The sequence below is a fragment of the Diceros bicornis genome, chromosome 34, assembly GCF_020826845.1.
Source record: "Diceros bicornis minor isolate mBicDic1 chromosome 34, mDicBic1.mat.cur, whole genome shotgun sequence".
NCBI classification, from domain to species: domain Eukaryota; kingdom Metazoa; phylum Chordata; class Mammalia; order Perissodactyla; family Rhinocerotidae; genus Diceros; species Diceros bicornis.
In genome coordinates, this window is record NC_080773.1 from 10385754 (window position 1) to 10407637 (window position 21884).

Consider the following 21884-nt stretch of genomic DNA (forward strand, 5'->3'; position numbering starts at 1 on the left):
CAAGGACCCTCTTGGGGCTCAGGTGTAACATGTTCTGCTTCCATCCCCACCCACTGGGCACGTAGCCAAGGCTACAGACTCCTCCTCTGCTTCCACCACTGCTGTGGATCCGAAGTCAGTGAATAGCACCGGGTACTCACGTTCAATAGGAACATGCTCCAATAAGATGTGTTTTTCTGGCTAGCATTTTAATGTGAACTTCCAGTGTATTCCTTAGCACACTCATGCAACATGGCTGTCACAAAGCAGCCTTGTCCTGAGGTACACTTAGAAGGGTCTGGGACTTGGTCCCTGTGCTCAGCTTCTGGGCATCTCAGCAGAAAGAAGCCTGAGTGGTACTTACACTGGTAGGTTATGTATTAATGCTCACATACTCCTTTTCTCCTAAGATCATGAAAAAAAGTTTCAATCAAGTGCTGTCTTGCTGTAAATTAACATGAGTTGAAGCTCCCTGTAACCCACCCTCCCTTTGTGGTTCCCATTGTACAATCTTTCCGTCTGCTTAGGAGGATGGCGTCATACAGTGAGACTAGTCCTCCTTGTCCCTGTGAGATAGGGTCTGCCTGCCACACAATGGGTCCCTGGCAGAGTGGAGGGAAACCTCATCCCTGGGTCTACTCCTTGGAAACGCTGGCTGGACAGCTCACAGTGCCCACGCTTGGTGGAGTGTGGGTGCTGGCAGACCACAACCCAAGGAGAGAGCTTGCATCCTTTCAGGTGGTCTCCTTCACCACCACATTGGCTCCACATCTCCCAGCTTTGGCCTCAGGGAAGCCAATAGGAGAGGTGTAGTAATGCTTCTTGCCCACTCACCCCAGCTCATCCTAATACCCGCCGTGGTCTTTCCCCTTGCAAGGCCTCAGAATCAGAGGACAGGCTGACCTAAAAACCAACTGGGGTGCAGCTTTTCAAAGTAGTGAATCAGGCAGGGCTTCTGATATGGTGTCTGCTGCAGTTCATTTTAAACAGAGATACAAAATATTATTAAATGTATACTTTTAATAAAGCCAATAGTTATTTTACTTATAGGAGCTTTAAAAGTAAGATACAAAATGTAGAGTTCCAGTTTGGAAGCGTTGTAACTATTCACACCATGTCCTGCTGATGCCCGAGCAAGGCAGCCCCGCCCGGCCATGCAAAGGACACACACACTCACACACATGCGCTTTGGCGAGACCCCTCTGCCGAGCGCAGCACCTGGAATTACCAGTGTTCAGAGCAAGGCGGTGCTGAGAACACAGCACCTACAAGGAGACCACACAAACAGCTTCACACAGTCTCACAGCCCATGGAGATCCAATTACAAAATGTCTTCCTTAAGTGAGAAAAACAGACTGGAAAGTAACAATTAGCGATGTCAATGTCACTTGCGCTGGGGCATCAAGGACTGACCTCTCTCCAGGGTGAGGTCTTTGGGGAGGCACTATTAAAACAAGAGGACTTCAGTATAATAGAACTTGAAATACAGGGTACTGTGGACACGTTACTGAAGGAAATAGAAAACTATCTTACAAGTAAAACAGCCACAAACAACTTCAACAGAGATTAGTGCACACACTGTGACAGCTAATACAGACAAGGGCCACGCAAGGTTGGTGCAAAGCACGTGCCTGAAAAAGTCTATGTACAAAATAGTTCTCTGTAAACATGGTGAGGTGAATGTTCAGAACCCACGGTGAAAGGATCATAAGTACAGGAAGCAATGGCATCCCCACACACCACAAAAGACAACACCTGAGGCCCGGAAACAGCCTGGCAACACAGTACTAAAAATTCAGATGGCTGGGCTCAGACACCCTAAGGGTCCTCTATAATTAGTGTGTATACATACATATATATATATATATTTTCTTTTTGGTATTTTTAAATATAAATTTACTTATATCTGTAGAAAAATGAGAACATAAATGTGTTATTACAATCTTTGCTGGAAAAGCTTACATGGAGTTAGAAAGAATAAACCATTTATTAGTAGTTAACATATATTAAAATGGTTTAATGATTTAAGAAAATATAAAAAAAATATTAATACTGTCAAACTTTCATACCAGAAAATATTATGGATTTTTCTCAATTAGACTTTTCAAAAGATGACATATGAAAAATTTAAATAAGTTTTATATAAAGAACTTCTGTAACCTCAATTAATATACAGTGGGATATGTCTAGTCTATATAGATATATTTATTATTTCTCAATTTAAGCACCATTCAATTCTTCTGGATCCATTCTGGCTGGAAAATATCCCTAAATCCACAGGAGGTTATATATTTAATGGCACATGTTAACTGAAAATGAGGTGATTTTTTTTGTTGTTTTGTTTTGTTTTTAAAAGAAAAGACTTTAAATTAATTCCTATCTACATCTTAATTGGTTTGTCTCGAGCCAGCTCACAAATGTTACTGCAATTTCAAGTGCAGGTGTCTCTATGCAGTCCCTTGACCACACCCCCACGTTCTGAGACTGTCGCAGCCTCTGGCCACGTGTGGAAGGATCTGAGGGCAGCAGGTGTAACTTCATCCCACACATGGACAGCAGCCAGCTGGCTCATCTCCACGCACCATCAGGAATATGCCTCCAACATCAGTTTTACGATCCTGCTTTTGTAAATCCCATAAAGGTTGCACCTTGGGTGCTGCTGGGGTGGCAAGGGGCTGCCCACCCACAGAAAACCCAGGTGATTGCTTCTGATCACAGATATTCTATATTTTGCCCATTTTGTATAAGCTTAAATAAAGATAGTGTTGAACAAACCTCCAGCCGCTGTATTTCTTATCTTAAAATATTCAATTCATTTTAGGCAGGAGATGTTTTAACTAAAAACCTATATGAAAAATAGCTATAAAATACAGTGATTGGTGTGGTCATCACTCAACATGTTAAGGAGGGGGAAGGGGAGGGTCTCAGAAGAATGGTCAGTTTTGCTCTCAGCCTTCAGGCCTGATGCCTTCCCAACACACAGTGGGACTACAAACTTGAGAGCTGTGTTTCTTAAAGTATGGCCTGTGGCTCACCCGCATCAGAGTTACCGGAGGTGCTTATTAAGCTCGAAGATCCCCCAGCATCTCCCTGAGGAGGGTCAGAAACCTCCATCTTCAGCTGGCCCTCCAGGGGTGTGATGCCTCCAAAGTTTGAGAAGCCAGGCCTTAAAGGCTTGGAGCTGCCAACCAGCCCCATCCCCCAGGATCCCTGCCTGGGACAGGGGTGCACTGGTCCTCTGGGGGCTGGTGCCAGCTAGTCAGCCCTGGGGTGGGGACACTGGCCCCAACAGCTCTGGGCAGGCAGGCAGGCTGGCCCTGGGTCAATACTGGGGCAAGTAGGCAGGCCTGCGCTCAGCCTTCCCAGGGAAGGCCTTGAAGCCCTTGGGTGCTGCCTTGTGTGCTGGTGGGGGTGGGGGCGGCGGCGGGGTCTGCACGTAGGTGAAGGAGGCAGCGCTGCAATCGCTGGTCGCAGCCCACACTGGGGACTGCAGCATTTGCATGGTGTCGTTCCACTGGCTGCCGGGGCTGGTGACTGCATAGAGCGGTGTGCTTGGGCTGGGCAGTGTGCTGGGCAGCGGGGAAGGGTGTTGCCAGGGTGCTTTAGGTGGCCACGTTTTGGTTTTGTTATCCTGAAAGACAGAAAAGGGTTCTTAGTGGTGTTTCTGGCAATTTATCATCTTTTCCCACCTCCCCAGATCTCTGATCCTTCTTCTCATCTAGGAGACCGGGTGAGAGCCCCACCCCTCCCCACAGCCCTGGAGCAGCACTGTCCAAGAGAACTTGCAAAGACAGAAATGTTCTATGCCTGCACTGTTCAATAGGAGACACTCACCACATATGGCTAGTGCAACTGAGGAACTCCATTTTCATTTATATTTAATTAATTTCAATTTAAATAGCCACATGTGGCTACTGGGTATCATACTGGACAGCACAGCCCAAGAGCTTCGTCTACATGTGGCTCTGAGTCAGCTGAGACGGCTAATCATTTAGTCAAAATCATGGGAGAAAAAGCTGTTCACTACAAAGAACCCCTCATTGCTTCAGGGCCTCTTACAACTTAAGCTTTGGAACCTTGCTCATGGTCTGGACCCCTAGAGCCAGCCCTCTGTGGCCAGAGCAGGGCCTGCAGTACCTGGTTCACGTCCTCCACTGTGGTAAGAAGAGGCGGTGAGGGCAGCGTGCTGGTCTCCTGCTCTCCACTGCTGTGTTTCCTGAAAGAATCAAGAGCTCAGTGCAGTGGTCGCTTGGCTTTATGCCCAGCTTACCTCCAGGGACACCACAGCCACTGGGCTCCAGTGTCTCTGGGCACTGTTTCGAGGTGAGGAGGTCGCGGGTCCACTGCATGCAGGGGGACAAGGTGGGTCACTACTGAATGGTGTACTCCTGCAAGCCGTCACAGGGCTGGGTGGGGTGGGGTGGCAGGCATGAGGACAGGCACTGGCTGTTTCAGCTGCTCTCTGAGTCCACCAGCCCTGGCCTTCCGTTACTTTATTCAACAGTTACTGACTGACTGTTTACCATGCACTGGGGATATGTGACTTAAAAACAAAAGACTGTTAGTTTTACTACTAACATGAAAAAATTTGTTATAATGTTGAAGGAAAAAGGCAGGCCGTAGCAGGCTCAGGGCCAGGCAGATCAGCCCATCAGCGCTCCTGGGTGCTGACGGCAGTCTCCACAGACGGGGTGCTCCTGGGGGCTTCTTGGTGGCTAATCAGCCTCTCCAACTTCCGTGTCTAAAACAGAAGTCTTGAACGCTACCCCCGGCTCAGTCCTGCTCCTCCCGCAGTCCCCCCATCTTGGTTCATGACACCTTGATCTGGGACTTCTAGCCTCCAGGACTGTGAGAAAATAAATGTTTGCTATTTAAGCCACCCAGTCAGTAGCACTTTGTTATGGTAGCCCTAGCAAACAAATACAGTGGTTGGGAGAATTAGGTGAGAAAATGACTGTAAATGCTCAGCCCAGGGCCTGGCACACAGAAGCACCCTGGCTTGTTACTAGCAATCACCGTCATCACCACCATCCCCACTGTGTGCATCGTGACTCAGGCACCCTTCTGTCTTCATCGACCCGCTCCCTGCTGCTTATCCAGTGAAGCCTGACCATGTCACACGAGGGCTGTGTAGCCTGGCCTCCCTTTCCACACCACAGCATGACTTCTGATACCCAGGCAGGCCCTGCATGCTCTCTAGTCCTGCCCCCGGCCTTTAGACTGCCATCTCTGGGCTTCTGCTTCCTCACACCCACAACAGTCTCTCCAATTCTTTCTAACCAAATTCTTCTCTTATTTCAGGGCCCATTTTAATTTTTGTGACTACTTTAGAAAACTTCTTACATTTGAGTATACTATATTACTATTTTTTTCAACTTTGAAATACATTCAAAGGTTATTTTATCCAGTTCCACCTTTGATAAAGAAACTGAGGGTCAGAGAGGGCCAGGCCCTTGTTTGGAGTTGCAAAGCCTGTTGGTGAGTTCTCATTAGAACTTGGTTGTCCTGGTCCTGCTTCCCCTACAGAAAGGGCTGCCTCCTGCAAGGCACAGACCAGCATCAGCAGACCCTGTCTCCAGAATCCTCTCTTGCCTGTCATACTGGTATTTTTGGCTACCACTTGCATGAGACTGTTCTGCCAGCAAAAACTCAACCCAACATTAAGTCACGAGCAATAAGCCTGCATGGTGGCCCCACAGAGGCCTCAGCAAGACAATGCTGGAAAAGGCCTCCTGCCTCACTCACACAAGGCCGATGGGGAGCAATGGGGCTCTTGAGCTTCCTAGAAGAATAAGCTGTGGACCACATACATGTGCCCTTCTGTCCTTTGCTTTAGAAATCTCTTCATACCTTCTCTGCTTGACAGCAGCAACGAGGTCAGGCCCTGAAAACATGGAGAACAAGCTGTCCCCATTGGCGGAGGATGTCTCATCACTTGAGCTGGCCGAGTCTCCCTGAGCACCTGACCAGCTGCTGAGTAGTCCATCTCTGAAAGCCAAAGAGAAAAGCTGGTCCCAGCCTCCTGCAGCCAGCCTGGACACTGGCTAGACAGCCCCAAGGCCAGCCCCTACCCCACACCCAAGTCCTAAAAGAACAGACTTTACCCTGCACTCATCTCACAACCAAATAGTGGTCTCTTATCTCTCTCCTTCTTCTAAAAACTCAAGCTTTCTTCCTTTCCCTTATTTCAAAAGTAATACATATGCATCACTGCACTTTATTCCTCTCAGAAGCCTGTGGTTTGTACGTGAAATTCACAGAGCAAACAAAAAGTTGAGATGGTCTTTAGCTGTCCAGATTTATTAACCAGGTAGCAATTAAGAGACGTGAAGGGGGCCGACTCGGTGGCATAGTGGTTAAGTTCGTGCGCTCCACTTCGGCAGTGTGGGGTTTGCCGACTCGGATCCTGGGCACAGACCCACTGACTGCTCATCAAGCCATGCTGAGATGGCGTACCATACAGAAGAACTAGTAGGACCTACAACTAGGATATACAACTATGTACTGGGGCTTTGGGGAGAAAAAAGAAAAAAAAAAAGAGATGTGAAAAATCAATCCCCAGTTGTCTTTATAATGAAAATCCACAGTTCCCTCAACACATTGGAATCTGAACCGTTCACCCTTGCTTTTTGTAGGCTATGAGGATCACATTTCATTAATCACATGGGTTTCACAGCCATGCTCATTTCAGCATCAAGACCATGTTAAATGTACAATTACTTCACAAACACCATCAAATAAGATCCTTGTTTAGGGCAGAAGAGTTTGTCTTGAAAATCACTGATTTATACCAATGGTGTGTTCACAGGGACACATCACGCCACCTGGCATCCTACAGACAGTCACAAAACTCTGACCCCCGGAAGATCTGACCACGTGTCACTCTCTCCCCTGGGGACTCAGAATTGAACTGCCTGATAAGAGTGCACACAGGCCCCAAGGGGGACACCCAGGTCCCAAACTCGGCTTCCCTGCCACAGCCAGCACTCACCCTTCTGTGAAGAACTCTGGGAAAGGCCAGGTCCGATGGGCATCGTCCATGGGTGGCCAGTGGCCCCGGGGGTTGCCTGGGCGGCGACCGTGCTGGACTTGCCGCTTCTGCTGCATTGCCTGGCTCACTCCAGCCACATAGCGTGCAAACTCGGGGTCTGAACCCACTGTGTTAAGACAAAGGGACAAACAAGGTTTGGGGCCAATGTGGCCTCTTGTTTCCTTCCCTACTTTCTGAGGATGTGCTGGTCACTCACACAATGCAAGTGGTGAGGAGCTGCCAGGCCTGCAGCCCTGAGCTGGCTGCAGTATTTCCCAGCAGCCTGCTATGGTGAGAGGGGGCTTTCAGCACACAGGGACTGTCAGGAAGGGTTATGCCTAGGACAGAGGCAGGCTGCATGTGAATGAAAGACAGAAAGAGACAACAGAAAAGGTTCACTTTATCCGTGAATAAATTTTAAAGACAAATATTAGTTTACGTTAAGATTGTCCAATGTCTGGCGCTACATTCTTAACAATTTAGAAAATCAGATAATGACTTCTGCAAACTGATAACGTGAAAGTTATCAAAGCATGAGGGTCAGCCAGATAGAGAATATGTGCCATTCCCACTTGGGCCCAACTCTGATCCAGTATTTTCCTGGATATCAATGGCAGACCTGCTCATTCTGAGCAGAATGAAGACAGAATAAGATGAAATTTCAGAAAGCATTAAGAGGTGGCTAGAGGGCCGGCCCCGTGGCTTAGGGGTTAAGCGCGCACGCTCTGCTACTGGTGGCCCGGGTTCGGATCCCGGGCGCGCACCGACGCACCACTTCTCGGGCCATGCTGGAGCCGCGTCCCACGTACAGCAACTAGAAGGATGTGCAACTATGATATACAACTGTCTACTGGGGCTTTGGGGGAAAAAAATAAAATAAAATAAAGTTAAAAAAAAAAAAAGAATAGAATATAGAGTGTCACTTTAAAAAAAAAAAAGAGGTGGCTAGAGATATACTGGACAGAGCTGAGTAAGGATGTGCAGGGCAGTACAAGTGGGAGGAAAAAACAGCAAAGAAAGCATTGAGACAAAGAGTCAAAAAGATAACGGCAGGAAATATCTATGGGTCACAAACTGAATATGACTCAGCAGTGTATACTTTTTAGCTTCAAGTTAGGAAAGATACTGGAGTACAATCCCATTATTAGCTTGTTCTCAGGGCACTGCCACAAGACTACCGCATGAGACTCTGCCATTTGTGCGCTGCATGGAGACGCCCACACGAGGGGAGGGGGGTGCTGAAATCAAGGGCCACCAGGGGGCTGTGTATGCCTGTCCAGAGGGAGCGCTGGGTTCTAACTGGCCCTGCCCAAGAGGGGGCCTTCAACAATTCACCTATCCCGAGGAGTACCCTTCCTTAATTTGCAAAAAGGGCCACCTAGACCCTATGCCCTCAGGGCAGGGTCTGTAGGAAGCTACATAAGGTCTTGCAGGTCAGAAAGGAACACCCAAGGAAAAGCTAGTAGGATTCTTAGGCTAAAGACACACAGGTTCTCAGGGCCTCAATAAGAGATCAAAGATGGTAAAAACCTGCCAAACACTGCTATACTCTGGATTTAATTATATGACTGTCAAAAAATGTACAGACCATTTATTCTGATTGAGAAAACGTGCCACGCCCACCCATTGGTGGCAGCCTGGTGGGCTCACTCATCCATAGCAGGGTGGAACTGTCTGCCTTGCTGTGCCCCCGGCGCAAGGTTCCCCACACCCACCCACCCAAGGAGAGCAAGAACAGGAAAGCAGGAACACCGTATGAGGAATTTTCAGAAGACATAAGAAAACATTTCTTTCCTTTAATCACTAATGCTGGCTTGTTTTAGCAGGGAATCCCCTCTTCTGGTGGTTATTTATATAAATATTTGCTATACCTATTTAAAGTATTTCACAGTACTCTCCTTGTGAATTAAACATATTTTCCACTTCTGTATACCTTTTGCTAAATTAGAGAAAAAAATAATTGATTGCTATATATTTATCTTGCATCTGCCCACCTTACCATATTCGCTTACTAATTCTAGAAGTTTTTTATTGAGAAGTCTTGTTTTTTTCAATTCTATTGCCAGCAAAGAGATGTGCTTTTTAATCTACCCTTTTCTAAAACTTATACCACTTATTTCCTTTGGTTTTGTCTTGCTGCACTTGCTAGAAAGTCCAAGACAAAGCTACATGCGGTTGGACTAATAGCTGTCACCCTGTGTCTTGACTTTAACTGGAATGATTTTGTTTCACTATATAAAGTACTACTTGCTACTGGTTTTTGGTAGATAGTCTTTTTTATATTCAAGAACTTTCCTTTTATTCATGTTTTACTTTGGGGGGTTTATTTATTTATTCTTAAAGATTTGCTGATGTCTTTTATCAAATGTCTTTATAGCATCTATTGCTGTCTGAGTTTTTCTCGTTTAATTAGTTGATATGATGGATTACTGTACAGTAGCAGAGTTCCTTATACTGAACCATTTTACACCCCGGAAGTAAACCAGGTTTAGTAACAGATATTACTTTTTTGATACTCTGCTGGATTTTCCTGCATCCATCCATACTCATAAGTGAGATGCATTATTTTGCTTTTTTTTTTATAATCCTTATAGTTTTTATAGTAAAATCATCTTGGCTTTATAATCTCTTCTACTGAAATAGATCTAGGCAGGTTTTCCATTTCTTGGTGCAATTTTGGTAATGTATATTTTATTAGGAAAGAATCCATTTTCCACTCAGTTTTCAAATATGTTGTCATCAAGTTGTATGCGGTAATGTCCTAAAGTTCTTTTAATCTCTCCTATGTCTGTAGTTATGCCTCCGTTCTCTTTCCTGATCTTGTTTCTCTTTGCTCTCTCTTAATCAGGCTTACAATAAATTGGTTTATCTATTTTATTGGTCTTGCAAAGACCTTTCTTTTAGATTTATTTACAGTTCCTACTATATTTTTCCTTTCATTAATTTTGGCTTTTATCCTTAATGAATTCCTCCTTTTAGTTTATTTTTGTTTTGTTTCTAAGTTCTTTTTCTAATATCCTAAGATAACTCTGGTGGCATTTTCACACTGTCTAGGCTGGGAGGAGCCATATTCTATGAAGGCGGGAGGGTGGGTGCCCTACCACCTTTCACAGGTCCTCGAGTTTAGGCAAAAAAGACTCACAGAACAGGTTATGTAATCAGGAAAAAAGCAGCTCACAAAGGGCCATCAGCCTTGGCTCCCATGAATGGGAGGGCCCAGAATGGAGTCCACTTGAACTATGGGACTTTGAGTCATTCAAGTAACTTCAATCCTCTCTTCTGTAAAGTGAGAAAATAGTTCCACCTACCTTCTTAGCCTCATTCTCACCAGTTTCCTACCTTTGTTGGATCTGCCCCATACTTGCCATCAGACAGTGAGAAAGGGTCTTTAAAGAGGGATTAAGTCACTTTCCCCACAAGTAAGGCTGTGGCAGACAGACCCTATGAAGTGTTCAGTGATTACATTTATGTTAAAACCTCGAGGCGGGGGGCGCCGCACATACCTGCAGGATCAAAAGGCAGAATCTCTCCCAACATCCCAAAGACTCCATCGCTTTGGTCACGGTTTGGCCAGGTGTTATTTCTCGGTCCCTGCGGCTTCTGCCCCAAAACCTCAGACATCACATTATCCATATAGCTGCTCACCAGACCCAAGCTGTATAAGTCAGAACTGAGATCAGATATGCCGGGCCATTGGCCAAGAGGAGACAGACCCGCTCCAACGGGCTGAGCTGACTGCTGGGATGAGCCATGTACCCATTTCCCAGGGGCCCGAGGCTGGGGCGGGGGCTGCTGTGGTCCAATGGGTTGGAGCAGATGTTGGTAGTATTGGACCTGGGGTTGTTGTTGCTTTGGGGACTGCTGCTGAGGTGCCAGGCCCGGCTGGGGTGTCAAAGATGTGTGTGCCCCAGCCTGGGGTGGCCGCGGTGGAGGGGGCACTGGCAGTGGTGGCTGCTGTGGCTGCATGGTTCCTGCCTTCTGCTCAGTCACCATAGCTGTGGCAGCAGAATTACGCCTCGTCAGCAATGGGGAGCCCTGATGTGACTGGCCCATGTTAAAGCCTGAGAGAAAATCTATCACCTCCTGCATTTCCTGATCCGTTGGTAAGTTCATACCCTTCTCGTCCTTGCCATCATCCCCTTGCAGGAAGTTGTCACGCCTCTCCATGAGAAAACCATTGGCCATCTGGTTACTGGAATTCTGAACTGACTGTGAAGGGTCCGTAGTCCTAGGGAAATTACCAATGTTCAAAATGCTTTGTAATCTTGAATCAATATTACTGGGCATTTTGGCCTTGTCTTCTGAACACCCAGCTATGAAGATGTTTTTGGAAGGGGTATTTGGGATGGAATAATTTGTGCTGCTGCTAGAGCTGGTACATGAAGCTTTCTTGGTGAACCGGGATGTCAGTTTGGAAAATGTCTTCTGCAGGCCACCTGAAGATTTGTTTCCATTTCCGGAAGGCAAGTCAGACTGATTCCCAAAATCACAGATCTCCCTTTGAAGCTGGATCTGTATGCAGGGTAAAGCTTGTTCCCTATTTAAAAGGAAATGTATTACAAAAAAAAAAAAAAAAAGACAAATATAAAAATTGGACAGTGAAATGAATCTCTTTGTGTTTAAGACTAAGAACAAAGAAGACCTCTCTGGTTGGTATCATGTTCACTTATTTTATAGATAAATAAATGAACACCCAAGAGCTTCAAGCGTACATAATTTAAGCACTTACTATCTACATTTATTATAAAAAATCTGCAGTGTCACACAGGGCCGTGAAAACTACACTAGGATTCTAGTCCGAGGAGTCTGAGGGAAACACTCTCACCGCAGCCCCGGAGGGCAAACCATGGCTAGAGCGGCAGATGCAACTGGCAGAGGCCAGCTTTGTGCCTGGAGGACAGGGCCTGAGAGCCTGGCAGATCCAGCAGAGGGACAATGGACAAATCCACACAACAGAGAGGGGTGGTGGGCAGGACTCAGGGACACTATGCAGCACTGTTGTCCTTGGAAGTAATTTACAGACAGTGCCAAGAACAGATGGTTGTTACTTCCGAGCACTTTTTTCCAGTACTGAAAGAGAGCCCTAGAGACAGAAAGGGCATGGGGCAGGAGCTGCGGCAAGTGATGGCTGGTGTGACCCTGGATAAGTCATCTCACTGTTCTGGGCCTCTGTGTGCTCAGGAGTTGAGCAAGGGGGAGGGCACATTCCGAGATGTTTAAGATCCCTACCCATTCTAAAGTTAATAATTCACAAAGATACAATCCTGAAGCTGTCAGCTACTTTCAGATAGAAATAAATTTCAGGCAGGATATAAGTAATTTTCTAAACACTTCTCTGCTCTTAGTTCATGAAGAGAATAGAACATGAGTTGGGTTGAAATCTTCTTGATGGACTTACTGTCAAATGATAAAACAAACGAAGGCAAAGATGTTAACAAACAGAGGAATCTGGGTAAAGGCATAGAGCAATTCTTTGTACTATTCTTGCAACTTTTCTGTAAGTTTGAGATTATTCCAAAATAAAAAGTTACTGAAAAGTTCTCTTTCTTGCCTTCTTTACTCACATACTACCAGTGCTATGAGCACACATGAAACCATAGGTGCTCACACTGTCCCTAGGTGTGCACCTGAGTGAAAACCAATTCAAGTGACCAGCGGGGACACCAACCTCCCAGCCCTCCAGCGGCTGAGGTCCAGCACAGCCGTGTAGAGCACGTCCACCAGACCCAGGGTCTTCTCCGGATCGAGGCTTCTCTGCAGCAGGGACATGGTGGCAGGGTCTTCCTTCAGGCACCTGGGCACAAACCAGGCTGCATTAGTCTGGGCTGTACTGCTCTGCAAAGGTGTTTCAGGCAGGCCTCATACAAAAGGCTACAAATTTTTGTGTACTTTTGGCACCAAATAAAAATTCAGTAATTATAACAACATGTAGAGAATGACAGGGCTAACATTAGAACTTGTTGCTCTGCAAAAGGAGGAGGCAGCAATAGGGTCTGGGGTCTCCATGGATTTCTAACTATCTAGAGTCCGGTTAGTAGGAAGAGAAAGGTTCAATGGAGGGGCTGCCTTCCAGAGACCCTAATGTCCTCTCACTGCCCAACACTGCCTCTGGCCCTGACCTTCCTCTCAACCCTGCTGAGATTCCATGGTCTGGCACAATATCCACTCCTTTGCAAACTCTTTCCATCACGCCCCTGCCCCTCCCTTCCTCTTCAGCACTTCACACCTGTACCCAAGAAACTAAAGGTCAATGGAGGAAAAAAAAACTTAAGAGTCTGCCCCTGGACTCACTGCAAACTTCAGGTAAGCACCAAGGATGGCCTTCCCATAAATTAACTTTTCCGCTTTCGAAGATGACTATTTCACCACTCTTCCTCTCTCCTCAAAGCTCTACTATCCTTGCCACCTCTCCCATTCCTTCCTACCTCAACTCTGACTTACCTGAGAAAACACATAAGCAGAAGAGACCTACTTCATCTCCCCTCACCACTAATTCCCCCAGTTCACCTGTGTCCATGCCCACACACTCGGCCTTCCCCTCCTGTCACAGCGGAAGACACGCCTGCTCTTGCCACAGGCTGACCCTCCACCTGAGTATTGCATGCTCTGTACCCTCCTGCTTTCCCTAGGCCCTCACTCACGTAATCACTCCATTTCTCCCCTGTGATATTCCCTCTGGCAAACCAAACCAGTCTCACCAACCACCTTCTCTCAGTCCCACACTCCCCTCCAGATGCTGCCCAATTTCTCTGCTCCACATTTTAGCAAAACACATTGTCTCCTCCTCTTCCTTCCCTCCTGTTCTCCTCTCATCCCACTGTGACTGGGCTTTCATCCCCACGACCCCACTAAAATGCTTTTATCAAACAACTTAGATCTTGCCAAAGTCTCTGCCTTACTCAAGCTCTCAGCAACATGGTGCAACGTTTCTTTCCTCCTGGATCGCTGCCTTCTGTAGCTTCGGTGACCCCAAACTTGCTCAATTTTCCTCCTACCTTACTAGCAGCTCCTTCTTGGTCTCCCCTGCCCACTGCTCCTGCTCCTTTTCTACCTCTGTATGGTGGTGCATTCCAGGCGCATTCTGTCCTTTCTCCCTAGAGTACGGCACATGGTCCTGTGGCTCTACAAACCATCCCGATACTGAAGACTAATTCCTTCACCAGCCTAGATCTTTCTCCTGGACTCCATTCTCGCATATCTAACTCACACTGCCATCTCTCCTTGCACACCTACCAGGCAGCTCAAAGGAAGCCGGTCAGCACAACACTTGATTCCCCTCCTCCGCCAAAAACCACTCTGATTCCTGGAGACTTCTTCCATAAGCAAACAACACAACTGTCTACCCCAAAACCTACAAGTCATTTCTAGCTCCCTCACATCCTACACCCAATCTATCAGCAAATCCTGACAGCTCTCTTCCAAAATATATTCTGAATCCACGCACTTCTCATTTCCTCTCTTATTACCACTCTATTCTTTTTTTTTTCTTTTTTAATGGTGCAGCCACTTTTTATTTATTTATTTATTTATTTATTTATTTATTTATTTATTATTTTTTTTTCCCCCCAAAGTCCCAGTAGATAGTTGTATGTCATAGTTGCACAGCCTTCTAGTTGCTGTATGTGGGACATGGCCTCAGCATGGCTGGACAAGCAGTGTGTTGGTGCGCGCCCGGGATCCGAACCCGGGCTGCCAGTAGCGGAGCACGAGCACTTAACCGCTAAGCCACGGGGCCGACCCTTACCACTCTATTCTAAGGAACCACCGCCATCTGTGTCTCAGGACCAACCTCCCATTCTCTACTGTTCCTCCAGGCATCCTCCACAGGAGCCAGAGTGAGCTTCCTATAGCACAAATCAGAACATATTATCCCCCTGTTTAAAACCCTCCAGTGGCATCCTGTCATGACTGAAATAAAACCTAAACCCCTCACCACAGCCCCCACGGCTCTTTGTGACCTGGCCTCTCTTGCCTCTCTAGCCACACCTCTCCTCACTGTTACTTCCATTCACCTTGTCCCAGCTACGAGGCCTTCTCTCCCTCCCTGAATATGTTGGGTTTGCTCACATCTCAGGAACTCTGCTCTTGTTTCTGCCTTTGCCCGGACTGTTCTCCCCGTTGACAGCTGCTTCTGACCACTCAGGTCCCCAGTGCCCATTCAGGACACCTCCTCCAAGGGCACCTCTTGCCTTTCCGAGAGGGAGAACCAGGAAGATGTTGTCTGTCTGTTCCTGGGCACTCTGGGAGTTAAATGGTGAAATCAACCCTTGCAAAGCCACCCTAAGGAGGCAGCAGCACTTCCCAACATGACTTTGGCTTGAGAAGAAATACATCTGTGAGAATGTGAGCCAGTCAGCCTCAGAAACACTGGAAAAGGCAAGCAACAAGGCAAGCTCTGCCAGTGCCCAACCAGCCCCCGCATTCCTGGGAGAGAATCTTGGCCAGTGGACCTGGCCAGGGTTCATGCACCCAACTCTCTCAGCCTGGAATCACTGATTCCAGGACACACTTGCTCTGTGCTCCCCAGCCAACTTCTGCTTGTGATCTGACTGGTCACATATGTTTGCCCACTTGGAGAGCATTTGCTGGTCATGCAGAGAGGAGTACTACAGGTCCTGGGGATAATAATTCCTCTTTCTGAAAAATCAACAAATTGGCACTTTTATTTTATTCATTAGTCTTGAGAGTTGATCAATAAAATCCCCTTAAGAGACTAAACTCCTTCTTTTGATAAATCACCCAGGCTTGCTTAAAATCTTCTACCTGTTCTTAGATAAAAATCCAAGTCCCTCAGGGACCCTGCAAGTCCTAGCTTCTAGGACCCCTCTCTTTATCACCACCTACCAGCCATGCCTGTTCACGCCTCTGGCCTTTGCATTTGCTGTTCCTTCTGCCTGGAACACTTTCCCCATCTGCCCTCTGCGTGGCCGGCTCCTCTCAAATGTCACATCCTCAAAGAGGCCCTTCATGACTGATCTCCTCATCTAAAATAGCCTCCCCTCCCCATCTCTACCCCAGTTATTCTCTATCATATGACATCATTCTACTCTCAATCCCTTCATACAACTTGCCAGTGTTTGAATTTAACTCTTATGCTTATTAGCTGTCTCCTCCCCTCCCTATTACAAAGTCAACTCTATTAGGGGCAGGGACCCTGTCTGTCTTACTCTGCGATTACATTCCCAGAGCCCAGAAAAGTGTCACATATTAGGTATTCAGTAAGTATTTGTTGTAAGAAAGAATGGATGAATAGCTTAAATATGACAGTTTAAAAATCTAAGTAAGGTATTACTTTGGGAAAAATCATATCTGGCTGCTGTACACCTCCTTTTACTAAAAGCAAAGCATATAATAAATTCTTGACTGGCTGTGCTAACAATTTCATTTTTCCAAACGTGGAGTAAAGTAATCACTTCTGTTTGAGATCTCAACAAGCATATATTCTGTAATTTGAAAGAAACAAAAAAAAAAAAAGAAAACTTTGTAGTTTTACTAAAAGCAGCCAGCAGAGGGAGCCTCTCCAAGGAATCACAGTCTAAAAGGTCTTTCATGGAGGTGCAATGAATTACAAAGGAAATCAATCGCACAGGGAGAGTTTGGGAAGTAAACTGAAGTGCTCACCATTTTAGTACTAGCTGTTAATATTCACCCAATTATCCAAAAATTCAAACTGTTTTCTTCAGAATGAGAATCCTGGTTAAGTTTACTATTTTTCAATAAGAGTTTGAATTGGAAAACAAATTAAAAATTCAGGAACCCCCCCAAAAATCTCACAGAAAAGTGAGCTTTTAATTTATTGTTTGATAGGAATAAAGATATGTATATAAATTACCATTCATTTAAGAAAACAGTATACCATCTCAACAATCAAATTAAAAATTTGGGGGAAAACTCATAGAGGGAGGTTTTTGGCACATGAAGTGAACTGCCAACCCTCACTTGATATATCAACAAGTTCTAAAACCTCTGGCAGAATCTACCACCAGACCCTTACATTTCAAGGAGAAATGGTTTAAACACAATTCTAATGCATGACTCAGCTACCACTTTAGTCCACACAGGCACCAGTAGTGCCATTGTTTCTTACTATCTCTATCTCTTCCTACTTAAATGCTTTAAATATTTTCTAGACAGTTAAATACTCACTCAGATTATAATTTTAATAGCAAAAGTCTTCGAATAAATGCTTAATTTTTCGTGTTTATTAACAAAGCTATGATGCTGATTTTCATAGTGGAATCTGTATGGACATCAGAAGGATAAATCCCTTGAGGTGGAATTGTGGAACTGCTGAGGTCATATCCCTTATTTTAGGCCTCTGACATACTAAACTGCCCTCCAGAAAGGCTGTGTGATTTTTTCAACAACTTCTGTACCTTTTTTTTGTACAGTCAGTCCAATTTATCAACTTTGCCTTTCTTTACTAGGTGATGGTACACATTTTCTTCATTTATTTCTTGACCATATGTCTTTTCTGATTTACCTGTTCACGTACCTTGCCCATTTTCTTACTGACTGGTAGGAGCTTTTGTTTTAATAAATTAAGAATACTTTATTTATTATAAGTTTATACAATTAAATAATTAAAAATAAAAATGGCTGAGTCTGTCCCTAGATTTGCGATGACACTAGGTGTGTAATGACATGAGCTCAAGATCACCAGAGTCGTTGGAACAGACAAAGGAGGAGAAGGAATTCTGTGTTCTCTACTCAGCTTTAGAGAAACATTGGTGACTTAAGAGAAAATGATATGCTCTGTTTAAAAGCTGTGGACTCAGTAACAAAGAAAAGATGATATTGCTCGTTATGATCCACGAATATATAACATTTCAGTTACTTTACTGGTGAATGGGACTATCTTTCAGACATCTTTGCTCCCTCATCATGGACTGATAATCGTGACACATGGCATTAACACACCACCACTACCCCCAAACCTGCACAAGCAGTAAGACCTGTCGTGTCAGTTAGCGTGGGGTTTGTCCAAAACAAAGCAATCTTTTCATAGATGCACAACCCTCAATCAGAGCTTAGGCTTGTGTTAATATACAGTCACATTACCATGTGGACGGGACTTGAACCACAATTCTGGAGCCTTCTAAACTGATTTGGGGTGCATAGGCTTCTTTATTTTCAATCTGTGCCGTGTCAACTACCACCTAAGAGAGAAACAAAAACAACCATCAGTTTTCAGAGAGGAAAACAGATCAGAAACAAATCCAATACACGAGGATATTGATGCTGAGTGACTCTGGCAATAACTCCTCTCCCTGTAAGGCAGTTATGCAAAAGCCAGTCAGGAGCTGCAGGGAGACAGCAGCAAGTAATAAAGATGACTGAGTACAGCAACACTCCAATAAACAGAAACCAAATTGAGCGCAGGATGTACTGAACTTTGCAAGCACTTTTAGCACTTCTTCCAAACTATAAACATGTTAATTAGGAATTACTTTGTTTCCTTTATCTTAGTATTTTTTTACTTTATGCACTTGAAAGAAGTCAAAGTGTCATTAAAAATCAAACCAATGCTTCAGAAAAGCTCACTTGTAACAAGTGAATACAAGCCAGAAGTGGATGAAGCTTTTTTTAAAGATCATTTTATTCTCAACCATCAATAAAAACGGAACTACTTCAGGAAAGATGAAGAACCAACCCTTCTTTCAATTATTTCCTCTTATTTGAAGGAGAGTCTTTAATATTACACAGATGATATAGTACCCTATATGATTTAAAGAGTTTGACAAAGTGATGAATATATTTCAAATAACTAAAATAATTTTAAGAAAATAATCATAAAACATTTTAAAACCAAACCTGTAACATTTCAGAAGGGGTAAAGCTGTGCAGAGTTGCTTATTATGATTTCAAATTCAGCCTCTAACAGAGCTGATCACCCTTGCTGTAAACAGAGTTCCCACAGCTGGTCTCCACTGTCCTTTGGAAAAGACTTCCTGTCCAAGTAACAGCCATTGTTGGACCAGGCAGGTGTTTCCTCTCTCCTCCCATCCTCAGAACCATAATCTAAAGGTTCATTGTCCATCACACACAAAGGTGCCCTGGGATCAAGGAGTAGGGAACTAGGAAGAAGTTTCTGCTCTCTGAATAAAATGGGACTTTTTTTTTTTAAACCCATAATGTTTTCTCAAAACACCCTGTGTGTCCTTCTACCTTATTCTGTACACTCCTTTCTGGAGAAATTATTGCCATGGTTCTCCTAATTTCAGCTAAAATGGTCTTTGGGAATATGGATCAATCTCCTAAAGGCAGTGGGCTCTTCCATACTTCAGTATGGGGGTCTCAGTTTACTCCTTCTCTCAGGGGTTCCCACACTAAGGAACAGATGCTAAAGGAAGTGTAACTCACCACCGTGGACTGGCCCTCATCTGGCCCTCTATAAGGCAGCACCACCCTGAGGTGGCCCACCTGAGCCCTCACCTGCATGGAACTAAAGGACAGCATCCTCCCAACAGCTCCTTTCATGAATAAAGTAGGAATTAGACTAAGAAACAATCCTTTAATTTTCTTAATCTCTAATTAGCTTCCTTTAACCTCTGACTGAAATACTATATCTTTTCAAAAATTAGTCATTTAATTCTAGAAAGACGATCGAGTACATAAGGTTATATGGGTCAGCAGTGCCAAACAAAAAGCTAAATGGTAATTTCAGATGTTGATCTCCTGACCCTACCCAACTCTGGCAAAGGTCATTCTTCTCTCCACAGGTGAAAAGACCAAACTGATTTCTGAGTTGATGTTGTTATTTTATTGCTAAGGAGGAGGTCAATGGAGAGCTGGGATACAAAACGACTGGATGGGGGCACTACTTATACCACTGAGGTCTCTCGGAGGAGATGATATTTTAGCTGACATCAGGAAGATGAGAAGGACTGAGTCACATGAGGATCAGAGAGGAGTATTCTCAGGTAAAAGGAGCATCAAGGGCAAAGGCCTGAGATGGGAAGAAGCTGGGCATGTATGAGTAAGAGAAAGACATCCACTGTAACTCCAGAGTGGTCAGGCCAGGTCAAGGGGCCCCACCAAATCCTTACTAACGTAATGGTTTCCTTAAAATGAGGAAAGCCTGTATCATTTTGCATCTAGGTTCCCAGCAAACACATACTATAAAAGAAAAAAAAAAAAGACTTTCTAATGCTGCTCTTCCTTTAGTTTTTCTACGTGATCTAAACTCTGGAGCACCAAAGCACTTTTAAAATTATTCAATATTTTCACATATGTGCTTGCACCACATCCTCACATGCTTGAAACGTCTCTCTCTATTCTCTCTCCCATCCATCATACACGTTCACTCACCAGTCCAGCTTGGCCAAACAGCAGCTGCACGGCCGTCTTGCAGGCACCCCGCCATGTGGATGGGCACACCTGGTTCAATACTTCAGTCACAGGAAAATCGTCCCTGGCTGTGATTCCATTATAGCAGCCTGCCTCCTTGATCAGCTGTAACATCGCATGCTACAGATTGATAAAAAGAGAGTTCACACCTCAGGATAAGGCCAGACAAGGTTCTAAAATGTATAGAAATGCATTTACAGGTAAACAATTGTCCTCAAGAGAAAAGCATTTTGTTTAAGTACCCCAAAATCATGTCATTTTAATTTCTTAAGTAATTATCAGTAGACTACCTCAGAGATTTTCTCAACCCTGTAGACTGGCTAGATTTGAATACACATGCATTAATATACACGTGATTTCTATACTAAAACAAAATACAGCATTATTTAGCAATCTGCTGATGCAAATTGGCTGAGGAATTTTGAAATTCTGAATCCTTCTAAATAAGGAAAGAATATCATCTGGTAAAAGTAAATACCAATGAAAACCTCAACTTTATTTTGGATGACCAAGTGGTCAGGTATGCAGGCTCTGGAAACAGACAGCATAAGCTCAAATTCCAGTCTAGTACTTTCTAGCTGTGTGACCTTGGTCTCAGTTCCTCTCTCTGTCAAATGCGGAAAAGGGCAGCACCCACCTCATGGGTGAGCATTAAATGAGAAAATGCCAGTGAAGCACTTGGCACAATGCCTGGCACAGATGATGCTCCACAATTGGGCATAATCACAGCAGTATTATGACAAGATTTCTCCTCTTATTTAATTCATACAAGTCCACTGAAACATTAATCATAAACAGGATTTAAGTATACTTTCAAAACTCTTCATGTTAAACATTTGATTATCAATAAAACTGACTTGGCAAATGTCTCATTAAAAAAGTCACCACAGCCTGCTTTTAGACACCAGTTTCCTGAAGAAGATCAATGCCTCCTGCCTTGACTTCAGTTTTGTTTTTTAATCTATATTCTTCACAAGCCCTCAGGTTTCCTTAAGAACTCTATTTTCAGCTTCACACCCAGGTGGTTGGAACCCCATGGCAAGCTACCGTCTTAAGTTTCAGATTGTCGGCGGCCGACTCATTGAAGGAGACACCCTTCAGGAAGTGTGATCCTATCTGCACAGGGACGGTGGGAAGCTCGCACTGCATGGGCTGCGGAGGCGTCTGCCTCCGCCCTGTCTGCTGCGCTTCCGCCTCGCTGCAGCAGCCCTGGAAAAGGTTGGGATAGGAGAGGACAGGTGACCCACAGCTCATCAGTCAAGACATCTGGTTCACTTGGTGTGGCGAGACTGCCATAGCACAGCTCTCAAGAGGTACCAGAAAGAAACGCGTACCTGTAAACTGGCTTCAATCGCCTTTGGATTCAGGTGGAAACCAGCTTTCATTGCATATTCACAGTGGCCTAAGCTTTCCAGAGCGATTTTATATGCCTGCAAAGAAATTGTTTTCAAGAATCAAGATTATACAGCAGATAATAAAATGATAGTCTAATGAAAATAGAAATTTAAAATTTCTATCGTTATTA

The 21884-nt window shown here is 44.8% G+C and overlaps 1 protein-coding gene across 4 annotated transcripts in view; it reads right to left on the reverse strand.

Moving 5' to 3' along the window:
- Window positions 1–979: 979 nt before the first annotated feature.
- GARRE1 (granule associated Rac and RHOG effector 1) overlaps window positions 980–21884 on the reverse strand; it is a 79850-nt gene continuing 58945 nt past the window's right edge. For 3 of the 4 annotated variants that reach the window (XM_058529121.1, XM_058529122.1, XM_058529120.1), the window contains 10 exons: window positions 21694–21789; window positions 21407–21568; window positions 20321–20479; window positions 18071–18168; window positions 12678–12803; window positions 10513–11546; window positions 6971–7136; window positions 5830–5967; window positions 4117–4195; window positions 980–3610 (listed from right to left, as the gene is read on the reverse strand). In XM_058529121.1, the coding sequence (XP_058385104.1) occupies window positions 3302–3610; window positions 4117–4195; window positions 5830–5967; window positions 6971–7136; window positions 10513–11546; window positions 12678–12803; window positions 18071–18168; window positions 20321–20479; window positions 21407–21568; window positions 21694–21789 (2367 nt within the window). In that variant the 3' untranslated portion in view covers window positions 980–3301. The remainder of the gene's footprint in view (window positions 3611–4116; window positions 4196–5829; window positions 5968–6970; window positions 7137–10512; window positions 11547–12677; window positions 12804–18070; window positions 18169–20320; window positions 20480–21406; window positions 21569–21693; window positions 21790–21884) is intronic. The other variant, XM_058529123.1, reaches the window with a different exon arrangement.